Source organism: Hesperophylax consimilis, chromosome 1, assembly GCF_061612785.1.
Source record: "Hesperophylax consimilis isolate HC1 chromosome 1, BYU_Hcon_1.0, whole genome shotgun sequence".
Taxonomy (NCBI): Eukaryota; Metazoa; Arthropoda; class Insecta; order Trichoptera; family Limnephilidae; genus Hesperophylax; species Hesperophylax consimilis.
In genome coordinates this window covers 18,169,652-18,185,698 of record NC_142836.1, presented here as the reverse complement: position 1 = coordinate 18,185,698, position 16,047 = coordinate 18,169,652, and the positions used below count along the sequence as shown (strand labels likewise).

Here is a 16,047-nt window from a genome sequence, read left to right as displayed (position 1 = left end):
TATCCAACTGAAAGGAATTTTATCGTTTTTATTTTAATTTGGTAAAGCGAACTCCCAATCGAACCGCCAATGATTCAGAACCACCATTCAGAATTGAAACGTAATTTGGAATAACAGATTGATTAATCTATGTTTATTGACCAGGACTGAATAGCCGGAAACTTTCCAACCTTCCTCGTCCTCCTTTGTATCCCATTCCCCATTTCCTCACAAGATTCGCCAAACCTTGAGATTGCCATAGTTCCACTGTCTACAACAAGTTGGGATTCTCCTCTGAAATAGCACAGAAAGATAAATTATTTCTGTACTTTACTTTTAGAGAAATCATTTTTTTTTTTGTATTTCGGAAAAGAGTTCCAATCAATGGTAACTTGTGACGAAGTAATAGAGTGCTAATATTAAAATAAAATTGCATTATTGATGTTGTCGTAGCCGAAAAAAATTTATATTTTTTTTCCAAAATTTGATTTTTTGTTTCGTGAAATCGGTGCGGTGCACTGATAAACTGAAATTTCCTGAAATCTTCAAGCCAAAAATTTTTCAAAAAAATTAACTTTTTCAGGCTACATAATGCCATTTTATTTCATACTAGCACTCTAGTACACCCAATAGTCACGAGCCGCCGCTACTCACAACTGCTTTCATAGAGCGAGCAGGAAAATTTAATTGTTACTAGTTTTTTTCGAAACAATTTTACAATGCTCTTTAATAACTGTAATGCTGTGAGCTCTTTAATAAACGACTAATAATGTTTTGGCTAATATTTCCATGTTTAAATATGGGGAACATTTTCCAGCTACGCAAGCTATATTTACTAATAGTTGCACTGGCATTACTCATTGCATCTTGAATTGCTAACACGTCCGAATGCAATGATAATTGACTTTATCGCCTTAACGTGGTCGAGGCGGCCATCAAAAGATAAACCCTGCCAAAGAAAAGTAATTACATTATTATCCTTGGAAATATTAATTGGTTTCCAAAGGATCGCTAATAACTACCCGAGCATAGTAAACGATCGCTCGTGTGCCGTGATTTATGAAATAATTGGGTCACAATATTACTTAAAACGAAGCCGTGAGATATTTGCCGATGTTGCCGTTAGCGATTGAGTTTTGCAACCGTTCTAAAAATACCCGGCGTTACATACAACACCCACGGCCGTTGGTTCACATCCAAAACTTGGAATTCGCCGAGCAAATATCCGATATAACACTATGTGGGCATTGGGCTGGGTAAGCCTCTACCGCTCTACCCGCCCTGCCCGCTACCGTACGCTGTTTACGTGCGATGGGCTGTTATTAATAGGACACTACAGGGCGGCTCTGTCAATACGCATTACTACAGCTAAATGACAATCTGGTGAAAAGGTATCAAGCAAACGTATTTCACGTATTGCCTTGAATCTTTGACCCGGAGACTATTATCTTCTCTTTGGAACCTGAAAGAACCAAGTCCAGTCATCAGTCAATCATGTTTTGAAGGACGCTGCGCAGCTGAGGAGGGGGAAGCTATTTTGGTTCTGAGAGACGCCCAGAATAAAATAATTATGATAAACACCATTATCTAAAATCAGCGTCCGTAAAACAGAAAAACTGCCTCGATCAAGATTGCGCTATTGCGAATCGATTTTTATTTATTAATTATATATACGCACCATGGAGCATAATAAGTTACGATCGTTTTTTTTTTTTTGTACGGTTTTTTGTGAGCGTTTTCTACTAACTGTTTTCATCACATTTGTGATAATATTTATGTGAGAATACAAATCACTTTCAAGAGAAGGTCTTAAGAATGTCGGCATATTTATTTTTTAAATCCCCTTAGTATTTGAACGTAAATCCCTCCAGGATTAGATCTGTAAACGTACAGGTGTTCTGGATACAGTGATATTACACCCAGAAGCACAAGGCTTTACCGAAATCGCCTCCCAAGAGCCATGATCCAGTGAAGAATCTTCGAAAGGGTTAATTAAAAATTAGAAACATGTAAGCACGTACACGGAAAATTTTTTTTTTTATAATTTCCTAGTAAAATATTAGTCATTCGGAATATATCTGTACATGTCTTCACGCAGGTGGCCTTGTCCGAATAAATATAATGGACGAGGTGTAAAAATAATATTTTTAATATTTTCATAAGATATTTGTGCTTTAATGATAGTTTGTTGTGAATTTTGTCAATTCATTCGTTATAGGCCCCCAGTCCCGTTTTTAACAGGAAGACGAATAATTTGACCAGATTAATTGGCAATACTTCATTTAAGTAAGTTTTCTCCGTGAGGTTGCATCAAAGTATATATGGTAACTTGTGGCATCTGAGGCGAGATATTAATAATCCTGGACATCGTGACAAGACAAGAAGCCTGTTGTCAAGGGTAGTGCCTATTTTATCGATGCATCGGCAATAATATTTTGCAGACAGTCGTGTATGTTTTAAAGTAAAGAAAAAAGTATCTCACATAAAGAAGTGAGAGGGAAACACAGTAACATACTATCCTATCCAAAGATATTAGCTAATATATTTTATATATCCAAATATATTAGCTAATATCTTTGATCCTAACCAAATATATTAGCTAATATCTTTGATCCTAACCAAATATATTAGCTAATATCCTTGATCCTATCCAAATATATTAGCTAATATCTTTGATCCTAACCAAATATATTAGCTAATATCTTTGATCCTATCCAAATATATTAGCTAAAATCGTTGATCCCATCACAAATCGAAATCTTTTGAGGTGAGCCAAAACAACTATGATCCCTTACAACGCATAAAAATTATGTGAAATCATATTATTTATCAATTTTATTAACACATGGTACATTACATTTTATGTGCATGTCATTGGAATGTTTATTTAAAATAAAATTTGAGATTAAAAACATATTGCAGTATCCAGAGGTTATCATTTTTAAATGGTTCTGTTTTATCACAATTTGCTTTTGTCCAGTTACCCTTTTCGACACCGCTATTTAGTTTATAGAGTTTTTAACTAATAATTCAATTGCTTACTATCTCTTCCTTAAAAATATCGACAACATCATTAGATGGGAGGAAAGCGTGTTTCTATTATGTAACAAATAAATAAAATTTCAAAATAAACTAATCAGCTGAAAGTCGTGGAGCAGCTGAAAGCTCAACAAGTGGACGACAGATCTTTTTTTATTTCATGCACAACTCTTTTTCTTGGTGCTTAGAGGAGTATTTTTATCTTCGGGTTATTTTAAAATGTATTGATGATTTTTCAAAGTGCGATGCCAGATAATATTTTAAAATAAATAATCTTCTCGGACGCTTTCGGGAAAAACCGGAAAAATCTGTCAAAATTAAGATATATATCATTTAAAAAAATTATGTATATTGTTAATAATTGTTCGATATATACGATAATTAAATATTAGTATTCCTTTTTTATTTCTGATAATATATTCCTTTATAAATGGCTCATTATAAAAAAATCTGAGACGATAAAACATTATATGCTTGGTCACTATTGTATCCAGTGCGCGTTGACAGTCTATATCCTCGCATATACCCACTTTGAAATAAATTAAATATAAACTAGCTTTTATCGGATATCGTGGCGTCATCTGCTGTCATTCACGATTCATGAAAAATGGTTCGCGTCTTAGCTAGCATATAGTGATGATAAACCTCGATAGTTGGGTGAAAAAACTATTGGCGTAAACAGCTTCAGTTTTCAGTTAAGTCTAAAGGTAACATAAATGTTCTTAAAGCTCACCTGGTTGCCAATGGACTCTCCTTCATCTGGGAACTCTTCGCGATACCCTAGCGGGGACACGAGGGCCGGGCTGTAGCGGCCGAACTGTGCCGGGGGCGCAGGCGAGTATGCCTGCTGGGGCGCAGGGGCCGGGCCCCACGGGTTCTCCGGAGGAAAGACAGTGTGCGGAAGCGAAGCCACGGGGGCAAGCAGCGAGGAGCGGTAGCCCCCGGGGCTGTGCGCTGCCGGGGCGGGGGACCCACTGGAAGAAACAAAATGAATATACTTTCTATTCATTTGGTACATATTAGCTGATAATGGATTATACTGATCTATATTTTGTTGTCACGTCGGGTATTATTGGGCGCGTCAGTTCTCGCTACTGGGTAAATTCAAATGCAGGAGAAATGATGTAATAAAAGAAAATAAAAATTTTTAAACCGTTCGCAGCGCCACCATTCTGAAAGTGTTGCCAACAACAATAATCATCTTCTTCCTCGCTCCTTCCTTGCGTCACGGCGTCATGGCGTCATATGCGCGCTGTCACCGCACACTGACCGGCGATAAACATCGGAACAAAGCTCACCCGATATAGCGGAACGGCGGAAAAACGCAACCCAAGCTATATTCACGAACCCACAGAAGCTGTGTACGCGAAAGCTTAAGAAATAATATATAACCTTCGGAAATCATTGCATCTGCAGGTGGTATAGCGTGAAATTACGGGCAATTTTTGCCAACCAATGAATTCACTCTCCGCTAATGAATGTTTATTTTTTTGTGATCATTAAAAAGTGCCAAAATCATTTTATTTAAATGAATTTAATACCACTTACAGACCTAAGCTTTCTTTCCACTGGCATATAATGTCGGCAGTCAGCGTGCGAGGAGTCAATCTTACACGGAAATTAAAACCTCGAATTTCTTATCGCTTACTACTAATATATTGGCAAAATAGTTAAATAATAATGGATTTATCAAAAATATTATACACGTTTTTTGCAACCCTTTTTCAATTAACCAGCCAAAGCACGATCATAATCTCCTAAAATAAAGTTTTTTTCGTACCCGGCATAGAAAATTCAAATCTATGATAAACAAAAACAATAATAATAACTACATTAATTGTATAGCACCGTGTTTGTGAAAAATCATCTCTAGGGCCCTGTAAAAATATTACTTTTTAGGATTTATCTTATTATTTACAAACACATAAGGACGCCCCTATTTGAACAGTCGAATTACGTCGCCACCCGGTTGGGCAGCATTGTGCGGCGGGTTAAGTTAGGGGCTATAGGAAGGGATTTATTAATGCATATCTTGAAAAGGCCCGGATTATATGAAGGAGGAAAACATACTGTGTAAATGACTTTAGGTACATTCAACCGGCTAGCCTAGCTATGTAAATTACGTTTGTAACTTAGTAACCGCACTTTTTATGGATAGGATTTTTTGAAAAGATGATTTTAGAGTCTTTAACTCTAGGAATGAAAAACCAGCCGCGATCTATCACCTCTAAAAGTACCAGTGATCAAATGATGGCTGACTTTATTTTATTATTAACTTCTTTATTTTTTGCAAAATTCAGTTTATTTACTATCAATATTTTTTTAATAAATTTAAAAAAAATGATTATTTGTTCTTAGTTCTTTTCCCCAGAGCATTTATTTTCAGAGAAATGGTTTTTCTCTCTAATGTTAAAAAATCCATATCCCACACTCAAAAACTAACCATCCACAGCATTCATTTTTCTGTAGGATGTGCACAAAATACAAAAATACATTTTAAAACGCTGATATTTTCCATTTGTCCTCAGGTGAATTTACTAAATGTATATTGGAAAAAAATAAATCAAATTGTCAATTACGAACCCTTTATCCCCGCTGTGTGAAAGATCTTTAGTTATTTCCATTATGATGTTTTTCTTTCTTTTTTTGTTTACCTTTGAACATTATTTTATGATGTAAGGACCTATGTATTATTTTATAGGTATTTAGTTGCATTTTACATTACCTGTCGATTTATTTTTAATCTGTGTTTTTTTTGTTTTTTGTTTTTATGTTTTTATTTAATTATTTATGTTTTTCTGTACATAACATAAATTTTAAGCGGAAACTATACTATTTCATGCAAACATGAAAATTTCATTAAAGTATGTGTAATTGTTTGTTTCGCTAATAACCAAAAATAATTTTTGAAATATTTTCTGTACGTAACATAAATTTTAAGCGGAAACTATACTATTTCATGCAAACATGAAAATTTCATTAAAGTATGTGTAATTGTTTGTTTCGCTAATAACCAAAAATAAAAAAATTAAAACAGGTCTTGTTATAGTTTCTATGAAACTAAATTTCTTACAATTAAACTGATTGATCAGTTTTGTAGGATTGTAAGAGAAAATAATGTACAAATAAAAAAAACTGAATAAACATATTAAAAAAAAAAAGTGGGTGTGTCAAGCCTACGCAAGACAGAAGTGAAACTTCTAGTTTCAGCTGATGCTTGGCGTGGCGCAGTTCGCTGGTGTCTGAGAGAGAGGAAAGAAGAGAAGAGAGAGAACGTTCGTGAGCGGCTCCCCCACCTCAACAAGGTTTCACTTCAAAAATGCCACAGCCGAGAATCGAACCTCGCTTAACTGATTGAAAGCCAACCACGCTGAGCACCAACTGTAAGCAAAGCCGCATAAATTGATTATATTATGTAGGTTCTGAAAATATGAGAGCTTGTTATGTTTTATAATGTTACCTACATCACACCCAAAATATAATATATTTTTAAAAATAATGTACAATGTACAGAAATAGAATCCCACACAAGATCGCGTAGTGCGCTCTAGCGAACGGATATTTTATCAGAGGGAGATAGTTTTAATTTTTTTTTCTGTAAATTATTACATATTATCAAAATAAATAAATTAATTAAATAAATGTAATACAATTATCATAATATACGGATTAGATAATAATTTTAATCCAACACAATAACGCAAAGCGCGCTCTAGCGGAGTAATGTTTTATCACAGTGAGATAAGTGTTTTTATTATTTTGCAATATTATTTTCTTTTAAAAAATGTTCTGACCTACTAAAAAATAAGATATTGAATGAAAAAGGCGTTAAAAACAAAAAAATAATGTGCGATGGCCGAGAATCGAACTCGGATCAACTGCTTGGAAGGCAACTATGCTGACCATTACACCACCAACGCCAGTTGTCGGGATGAGCTAAGAAGCATTTATATGTTACTTCAAAACTTTGACTAGATCAAATGAACTTTAATCGGTGGTGGGGGTACCCGCATTTTCGTTTCGGTCATGAGTCGGTTTTACTCCGGTCCTCGAAATTGCATGACGCGCGTAAAGAAGTTTCACTTCAAAAAGATTTTTACAATAAAAAATAAATTACACGAGGCTTTCCTGTAAATAAACACAACACCATGGATTTGAAAATCGGAAATATTTTAACTTTCACAAATATTAAATTAAAAGTTAAAATGAATACATTTGCTCGACGAAACAAAGAGTCTAGATTAATATTATGATATTTTATTTTCTTACCAGGCAAGTGTGGTTAACTAACACACTAAGGGTACAAACGTCAGTATTTCACACTATGGGTTAATCAGTCTTAAATCGTGTGGCAGTTTATTTCAGGCATTAGGTCCTGACACCACGAAAGCACGCTCACCGAACTTAGTATCTGATGTTCTCTTTGGTTCAGTAATGCACAGTTCTGATAAGTTTAGTAAGTAAATGCAAATCACTATTTCATATAAAAATCATTCCGGACGTTCTTTAGCTACAATTGATTGTTGTTGTTAAGTAGTTGCATTGTGCGGCTAATATGGGTGGGACCTTACAGAAAGGAGTGGGTATACTATTAATTCTTCTCTTTTGAAAATGTCCTTCTCCGTTATGACGTGGATCAACTAAATGACGCAAGGCCTAAACTGTATCGAGCTCGTCTTCAATGAGACCAAAATAATAATATACAAAAGCATAAGGAACCTCTTGCACCAGTTCATACCTTTTCAAAAGGCTCGGAAAAACTTTATAAAGAAGTTAATTTTTTCTTCTTCTAACACAGCAAACTTATTTTGTGGCACCATTTTTATTGAAATTAATAAAATACTTCGTTTTTACCACTTTTATTAATAAAAGTGGTAAAAACGAAGTATTTTATTAATTTCAAGTTAATTTTTGCATAACATGTCACATTTCAAAAAAGATTTATTTAAAAAAATATTTATATTAATATTTTAAAACAGGCAGTGTATATTTTTTTCTAAATGCTATTTACTATTTGATTTGAATGAGTACATCAATCGTCATTTCACCTGTCAAGTAGGATATAAAAGATAATTGCTGTTTTGTATTTGTAACTCATGTTCGATGAACTCTTGAACTCGAATTTACTTTGAATTTAAGTGTCATAGTATAGTATTTTTACATATTTTTTTTAATAATCAGTCTTTTTCAAAATTGGCATTTTAATATATCGTGATTTTCACGGATCTGCGTTAGTTATATTATATTGTTTAAAAGAAGATGAGAGAGAAGTAAATTTTTTAAATGCCATCAATCTAAGTAGAAAAAAATATATTTCGGCCCCCTTTAATTTCATTTAATATGTTTTAAAATACTAACATATATTATATAAATATAGCTGGGAGTTAAACTGAAAGAATAATTTCAAACTTAGCAATCGAAAAAATCATTAGTCGATAGCAAAAAAAGTTAATAAAATATCCGTGGAAAATAAATATGAAAAGTTTAAAATTGATAAAAGTCTTCGTACGTACCCATAAGGAGTGGTGGCTACAGGGATGTATGGGGTTGGCAGAGGAGAAGAATACTGAAGTGAAGATCCGCAGCGGGAAGATCCATTGCTCATCCCGGACTGGTGGGCTGCATCTCTATCAGATAAACAACACATTAGAGAATATTCTTACAAAATCTATCTAATTTCATTAACACTTCATACCTATATGACAAAACATAATGGTAAAATGGCATCGCAGAAAAACTGTCACCAAACAACTATTTCTAAAGGATGTTCCCATTGGGCAGACGAAACCAAACTAAATATTAATCCCAGATCAATCATGAATGTGCAATCATTAGTTTGTCTTGCGGGGCTCAATAAAACATAATTATCATATTTTATGGTTCGAGCAAACGTGCTCAGGGAGTTAATAAGAGTTGTCCTGATGCAGTCACGTAAAGGAGTTTCTTCCAAGGACTCAGACCAAATATTCTGGTAAAAAGGACATGCTAGACGTAGCTAGAAATAATTTATTCATGTTAGTTCTCAAATATAATCTTTCTTATTACATCGTCCTAGGTTCTAGGATACGGAGGCAAATATACAATGCTTGTATTATAGCAGAAGAAAACTCTGACTGAAATATTTCATCGGTTGCCACACCGAAATTAATAATAATAAAAATTGTATCATTCGTATGGTGAAAAACATGGAAGGACGCTGTAGGTTTGAATTTCAAATTGCAAACAACAATGCACAATGGAAATAAACATCAAAATAATATTGTATTAAAGTCTTTGGTAAACGAGCAAGTTCTTGGGGCAATTTCTTGTCGGCAATGTACTGCCATCTTCTTCTTTCACCAGTGATTTCTTGCCGTAAATACTTGCTCGTTTAAAGCTTATAGCTAATGTAATAAATATAATACCTAGAAAATTATATTATATTAAAATGTATCCATGTAGGTACCTAGGTACGCATTTAAATATAGGTACAAAATATCACATCATTGGGTAGGTATAGGATTGGTTTTTGAAAAATATGCAAAAAGCAAAATTACTTTTAATCATTCAAATAAAATCCACTAACATCCACATCTCCCTATAATTTTAATATTGTTATTATTATGGGTATCATGTTCTCATGCGAATGATGTTTTGTAAATGATATAAAAAATGTTTGCATACGGACAGATGGTCAAATGTGCACTGTTGAAGCGAAATAAAATACTATGAATATAAAACTTTAATACATACATAAACACCTTGTTTTTCTTTTTTAACTCTAACTTTGAAGATTTTATCACATACATATATATATATATGTATTATATATGTATATATGTATTTTAGTGTCGAAACATGAAAAATCTACGTAAAAGGGGGAATAAAATTATAAATACGTTTTTTTAGAAAGGCATTCTTTTTTCAATTGAAATAAACTACGATGATTAATATCTCAGAATAAATTTAAAGTGAAAAAAATTTCGGAAGAAGCAAAAACGTTTGTGTGTTACATTATATATGAAAAAAACACACTTTGTAATACAACACTTTTTTGATGAATTTATAACTGTCAAGCTTCATCAGGGCTTTTATATTAACTATAATAATTGACTATACATTTATTTAATATCATATTTTGAATGTAGAATGTTTAAATAGTCGCTATAATAACAATATATTTTTTTTAAACTTTTTTTTAAAGTTAGTAATTAGTTAATATAATAGCCCCGATGAAGGTCAATAAAAATGTGGTGTATTTCAAAGTGTGTTTTTCATTTAATAGGTAACACTTTTCCTAGCGTATGTAATACAACTTATGAAAGTGATTAATTATTTTTTATGGTTTTAAAATAAAACAAAAATATTTTTGTTCCAGAATTTGAAGAACGTACATAATACATTAAACAATTTTTCAAATGTGTCTGTTCCGGCAGAAAACAGAAGACTAATTTCATTAAAATTAACCAAAAACTGGAAATGTATCTGAGGGTTGCAATACTGATATGCAAAAATAACAAACAATGGGCTAAAGGTTTGTGATAGGAAATCGTTGTAGTATTCTGAAATTGGGACATATTCACAAACACAGTGCATTCTAGTTGATGAACAATGGACACGATGCTCAGTGGTTGGACTCGGTACTAGAGTGCTTAGGGTGTGATAGTCCTTACGGTGAGACGAGCTCTTCCCTGAAGGTGGGCGTGCGACACCTGCCCACGTAGGAGCCCCGGTACAGATGCTTGTGTGATACGCCCCTGGCGGAAATTCCTTCTTTAATGCACCAACTTCTCATATCGCATGCACACAATATCACACATCAACCAACAACTGATATCATATTAAGAACGTGCCGACCAGTGGCGACAATTTCATATTGGTTTTTGGATTTATTTTGTAGCTTAGCTTCTTTTGTACTCATTTATTCTGAACATTGAATAATAATCTAACTTGATTAGGTAAAATATATATTTTTAAATAAAAATATGACAGAAATCGGCTAATTACTCGTATATATATTTTTTTTTATAGTGAATACCTCACAAGAGTCCCAACTGCTCCCGTCTGGAGCCAGTGAGACTATGGCATCCCCAATTGGGGGATGTTGTGAGGCTGAAGGTAAGTGGGGAACGGAAAGAGGAAGGTGGGGAAGTACCTGGCTATTCAGATCTAGTCACTAAACACGGCTTAAGCCATTTGGAGCAACGTTTCAATTCTGAATGGTGGTCTTACACCAGGGCGATACTGGTAGTATCTTCCACTCTGGAACGTGCCGCAAATATACTATATATTATTTTAATTAATTAATTATGAAATAACACAAATTAATCAAATAAAATTTATTTGCGCACGCCGGGTTCGAACCCGCGACCTTCGGAATGGCAGTCCAATGCGTTACCACTGGACTATGCCGGCCGTCATTATATATTTTGATAATAAAATTTTTCAAATTCCATCTTAAATATGAAGCGTAAATTAAATTATACCTATGCCCTGTTTATATTTTCATCGGTATTGTGTTTAGTTAATAAAACCCCATTTGTTTACTTAAATTTTAAAGTAAATAAAATTTAATAATGTTATTATTAAGTTCTGCAAAAAAGTTTTTTTAATTGTGACAGTTGTTTTGGCGTTTTCAAGACCATTTTCAAACTGTGGTTATCCCATATTGGTACGATTTATTTACATGATTTTATTGACCCCTCCCCTATTTTTGATTTTTTTTTGTTTCAAGTAATTTATTATTAAACAAGCTTATTGCTGAAACTTGGGCAAGGCCGGATAAAACTATGAAAGTTAATTAAAGGTCAGCAGACCTTCACAAAACTTGGCTACTGATAATACAATATTTTTTAATAGCTATCGTTAAATAGATACGTCATTAAATCAACCATTTTCATTGTTGTATTTATATGAATGACGCCTACGCAAAAATCCGAAATCGTAAAAGTCGATATCTCAATTTTGATTTTCAGAAGTTATCGCTATTATATCTTTTAAATTTATAGATTTTAAGCAATAAGACAATATCGTGCACATTATATTATTGTTTTGATGGTTTTCTTATGGGCAGTTCATTAACGATTTAATGAATAATTAAAATAAAACTGATGTTTATGTTGTGCAAGCCCAGGGATAAATTTGTATATTATCCTTGACCTACTTAATTTTAAGTACCTGATATTTAATGATTCGTAAATTAATTACATTCACACTCTATTAATTCGCATAGTGATTAAACTCAATCAAATTAAATTCCTTGAATAATGAAAGGGCATTCATAAATATATTTCTTAAAACAAATGGTCCATCAGTTGGCGTCATGTATTTTTTATCAGGAGATTTTTTCAATGTGGATGAGTGTTTCAGGCGAACAATTATTGCTTATAAAAATAATTGTCCACCAGACTGTTAGACAAATTACTAAAATGACTGCCAGAAATTATTTATACGTGAAAGTGAAAATGTTTACATGTGGATGGCAATAACATCTGCTAAAACAAACAATGCCGGGTACAACATAATATAATGGAAATGCAACCGATCTTAAAGCGAGCTTCTAGAAAATGTATGAAATTAAACAGATAGCTAGAGAAACATCGTTCGCGATGATGGTCTAATTGCCAGACAGATTTCTACCGGAATAAATAAGTTATCATTTAATTATTTTTAGACAAAGAGATTTTGCTTGACTCTATTCTATTGAAGGATTTAGATTTTGACTCTATTCTATCGACTCTATAGAATACTATTGAAGGATTTAGTTCCCGTTTTAACAGCAAGTGTGGAAATAGAAATAGGGTCTAAATATCCACTCACATCATAGTGATTTATTTTTGTGGTATTATGCCGTGTTGTGCTACCTCTTTCTTTAGCCAACGTTTCGCACAGCATTACAGTGTCCACCATCAGGGCAAGTGTCAAAAATCGATTGTTCGAGACGTTCGCCCAGAAAGGAGGGAAAAGCGAAACACGACATAGTACCTAAAAAATAAATCCCTATAATATTTTGGCCGCGAAAATCTCAAATCATGTCTAAGAAGAGAATGTTCACATTTTTATCTATTGTATTTTTTTGGCTGAAAAAAACATTGATCAAAACCACCCGACAACAACCGTAATGTTTGTTCAGTCAAATAAATGCGCACACTGCAAATGGTACTCGTATTCAAGTTCTCATTGTTGTGATATTTCAAAATAAAACAAGCGTTTTGCGATATAACTTACATAAGATGAGATGCTTACAGTCGAGAGAATAAGCTATTTTCACACATGTGCTTATTATCTCATCCCAATGGGAATGTATGGAGAGCGATATGGTGAAATGGGCCAAGCCATAATAATATACTACATCGTAGCTCGCGCGTGAGACTAGCATTACGTTGTTTGAATTTTAGGGTAAAGTAGGGTAAAATAGAGTTTTCCAATAAGAAGTGTTATTTTGATATTCAATTGTAAACGATCAATGGTTTCGTTGCTTGTGTGGCACGTAGCGCCGTCTCGTTGAAAGTAAACGTTTTCCAGGTCAATACCATCCAATTCGGGCCATAAATCATTAATCATCTCTCGATAACGCAATCCATTCACCGTAACTGTTGCTCCAGCCTCATTTTCTAAAAAGTAAGGTCCAATGACTCCGCCGGACCATAAACTGTACCAAACAGTCACACGTTGAGGATAGAGAGGCTTTTCAGCAATAACTCTTGGGTTTTCCGAGCCCCAGATGCGACAATTTTGCCTGTTCACGAAGCCACCGAGGTGGAAATGGGCCTCATCACTCAATATGATTTGCATTTGATTCACTCAAGTGAATTTTAATAATTTCAATGCGTTGTTGAAGCGTGTATCGTTCCATTTTTATTAATGGTGTAGTTTCTACTTGTCAAATGTCAAAAAAATGAAAGTTTCAAAAGTAACATCTACCGAAATAGCGGGCTATTCAAAATAACACCTCTCATTGGAAAACCCTGTAGTTGTTGATATTTTCTCTGTTTTCGCTCGAATGAAAAGAAACGATTTGACACTTCACAAGTCGCGTCTTTTTGGCTTGGAACAGCCGAAGTTTCGTTATGTAGTATAAATAATAATGAGTAAGGTGATCACCGCTGTATGGCGATCTTGATGTGTGTGCCGGCGTTGCGGAACAGGTTCTGCGCGTCCTCATGGCGCAGGTCGCGGGCGTCGAAGTCCCCGATCTTGGTAATGATGTCCCCGCGGAGCAGCTCCTTCTGCGCGGGGGTGCCGAGGTTCACCTGCAACGTAAGGATAGGTCAACGTTAAAAACGGGTGCTTACGGTCGGGTTTCAATACAGAGGAAGACACTAACCACGGGGAGGACGATTGGTTGTCAACAACAGTCGGACGTATCCAGAGATGTGCAAAATGGGTACACAAAACCATTTGAAATGCAAAATGGAAATGGGTCACAACTTTTCCATTTGAAAATGCAAAATGCAAAATGGTTTTTAGAAAAGCATTTCAAATGCAAAATGCAAAATACCTATTTTCCAAATGCATTGAAAATGCAAAATGGTTTGTCAGGTCAAACAATTAGAATAATTATAGAATTTTTAAACAATTTTGTCATTTAATAATAGACATCAATGTAGAACAAACATATTACATGATGGTAAAACCAAAAACACCACGACTACAGATTATGAAACCACAAAAAATTTGCGCGGGACTAATGTTGCCAATGTAAAAACATAGAAACTGCTATCTAACATTTAATATTACAGCGTCATGGCCTCATGTTCAATATTTGAATCAGTATTTTTTGTAATGGTATCACTCAATTGCCAGGGCTCCTACCAGGGAGCAACTTGACAAATGTAAATTATCTCTCATAGCGAGGTTGAGGACCGACTGATATTTGGGGCTTATGAAAAACAGATGAGTGGTGTAGTAGGAAGAATGTTGGAAAAAAGCATTTAAAATGGAAAATGTATTGAGAAAAGCATTTAAAATGCAAAATGCAAAATGGTTTTTAGAAAAGCATTTAAAATGCAAAATGGAAAATACCCATTTTGCATTTCCTTTTGAAATGGATTTATTTGAAATAAAGCACATCTCTGAACGTATCGAATGATATAACAGCTGATTTTAACATTAGTTCCACGCGGAAGGCTCTGAGTAAAATTTCTCTAAGGGCTTTTGTCGTCTTTGGGGATGCCGTGTGAAGGATCTTTTTAAGGAAAGAAAGGAGAAGAGGTTTGAGGAAGAAAAAAGGGATGAGAGGTGGATATGAATCCAAAGAATAATTGGTCAGTGTGTCCAGAAGTAAAGAACGTATAAATCCATCCATCCCCCTATGACGCAAGGCGATGGGTCGATACGGTCCAACTAGAGAGGTCAAAGGATCTCTTAACCCTCATCTCATGAATCCAGGCACCCCTGCTACCAAACGTGGGTAGGTAGGTAACCACTCAGGGTGACCTATGGTAGAGGTATTGGTTATCCTATGTATGCTTCACATATAACAAGTAACTAGGATTTCAGAACCGTAACATAAACTTTATTTTCTATTCGTTAGAATCAGGTGGACAAATACAAAATATTAAAATGAATATTTATATTTAACTTTACATATATTTTTTTCGAAAGTGGTAAAATCCTTTTATTTCTCTCATCATTTAAAAAAAAAAAATTTTCAAAAGTTGGTCGCATTTAACTGATTTTATTTAAGTGGTCAAATTCATTTCGTTCAATGATAATGTAGAAATTGGTTACCTTATTCATTTAGCCGCCTATTTTGCACGTTGCATAATTCCCATAATAATCATTACTATAAGAATAGTTCCGATATACATTTTGTCGTTTTCTTGCGTGTTTACAGGGATGTTTACAGGGATGTTTACAGGGATGGAAGTGACAATTTATAAGATTATGGTATTAAAAAAAATTATAATAATAAAAATGATAATAGTCATAATCTTCAAGATAAACAATTATTAGCTTCGCAATGGCACTGCGTACGGGGTGGAATGACAGCATTTAATCATTTTGATTCAAAGGTGATTCATTATTTACATGAATAACCATATACGC

The 16,047-nt window shown here is 34.0% G+C and overlaps 1 protein-coding gene across 3 annotated transcripts in view; it reads right to left on the bottom strand.

Annotated features, from left to right (window-relative positions):
* Positions 1-16,047, bottom strand: part of Zasp66 (PDZ_signaling and DUF4749 domain-containing protein Zasp66) — a 44,980-nt gene that overhangs the window by 16,343 nt on the left and 12,590 nt on the right. For 2 of the 3 annotated variants that reach the window (XM_089650987.1, XM_089650993.1), the window contains exons 3-5: positions 14,101-14,249; positions 8,532-8,645; positions 3,752-3,992 (exon numbers count right to left, since the gene is read on the bottom strand). In XM_089650987.1, coding sequence (XP_089507113.1) covers positions 3,752-3,992; positions 8,532-8,645; positions 14,101-14,249 — 504 coding nt within the window. Of the gene's footprint in view, positions 1-3,751; positions 3,993-8,531; positions 8,646-8,713; positions 8,761-14,100; positions 14,250-16,047 lie in introns of those variants that run through there. The other variant, XM_089651000.1, reaches the window with a different exon arrangement.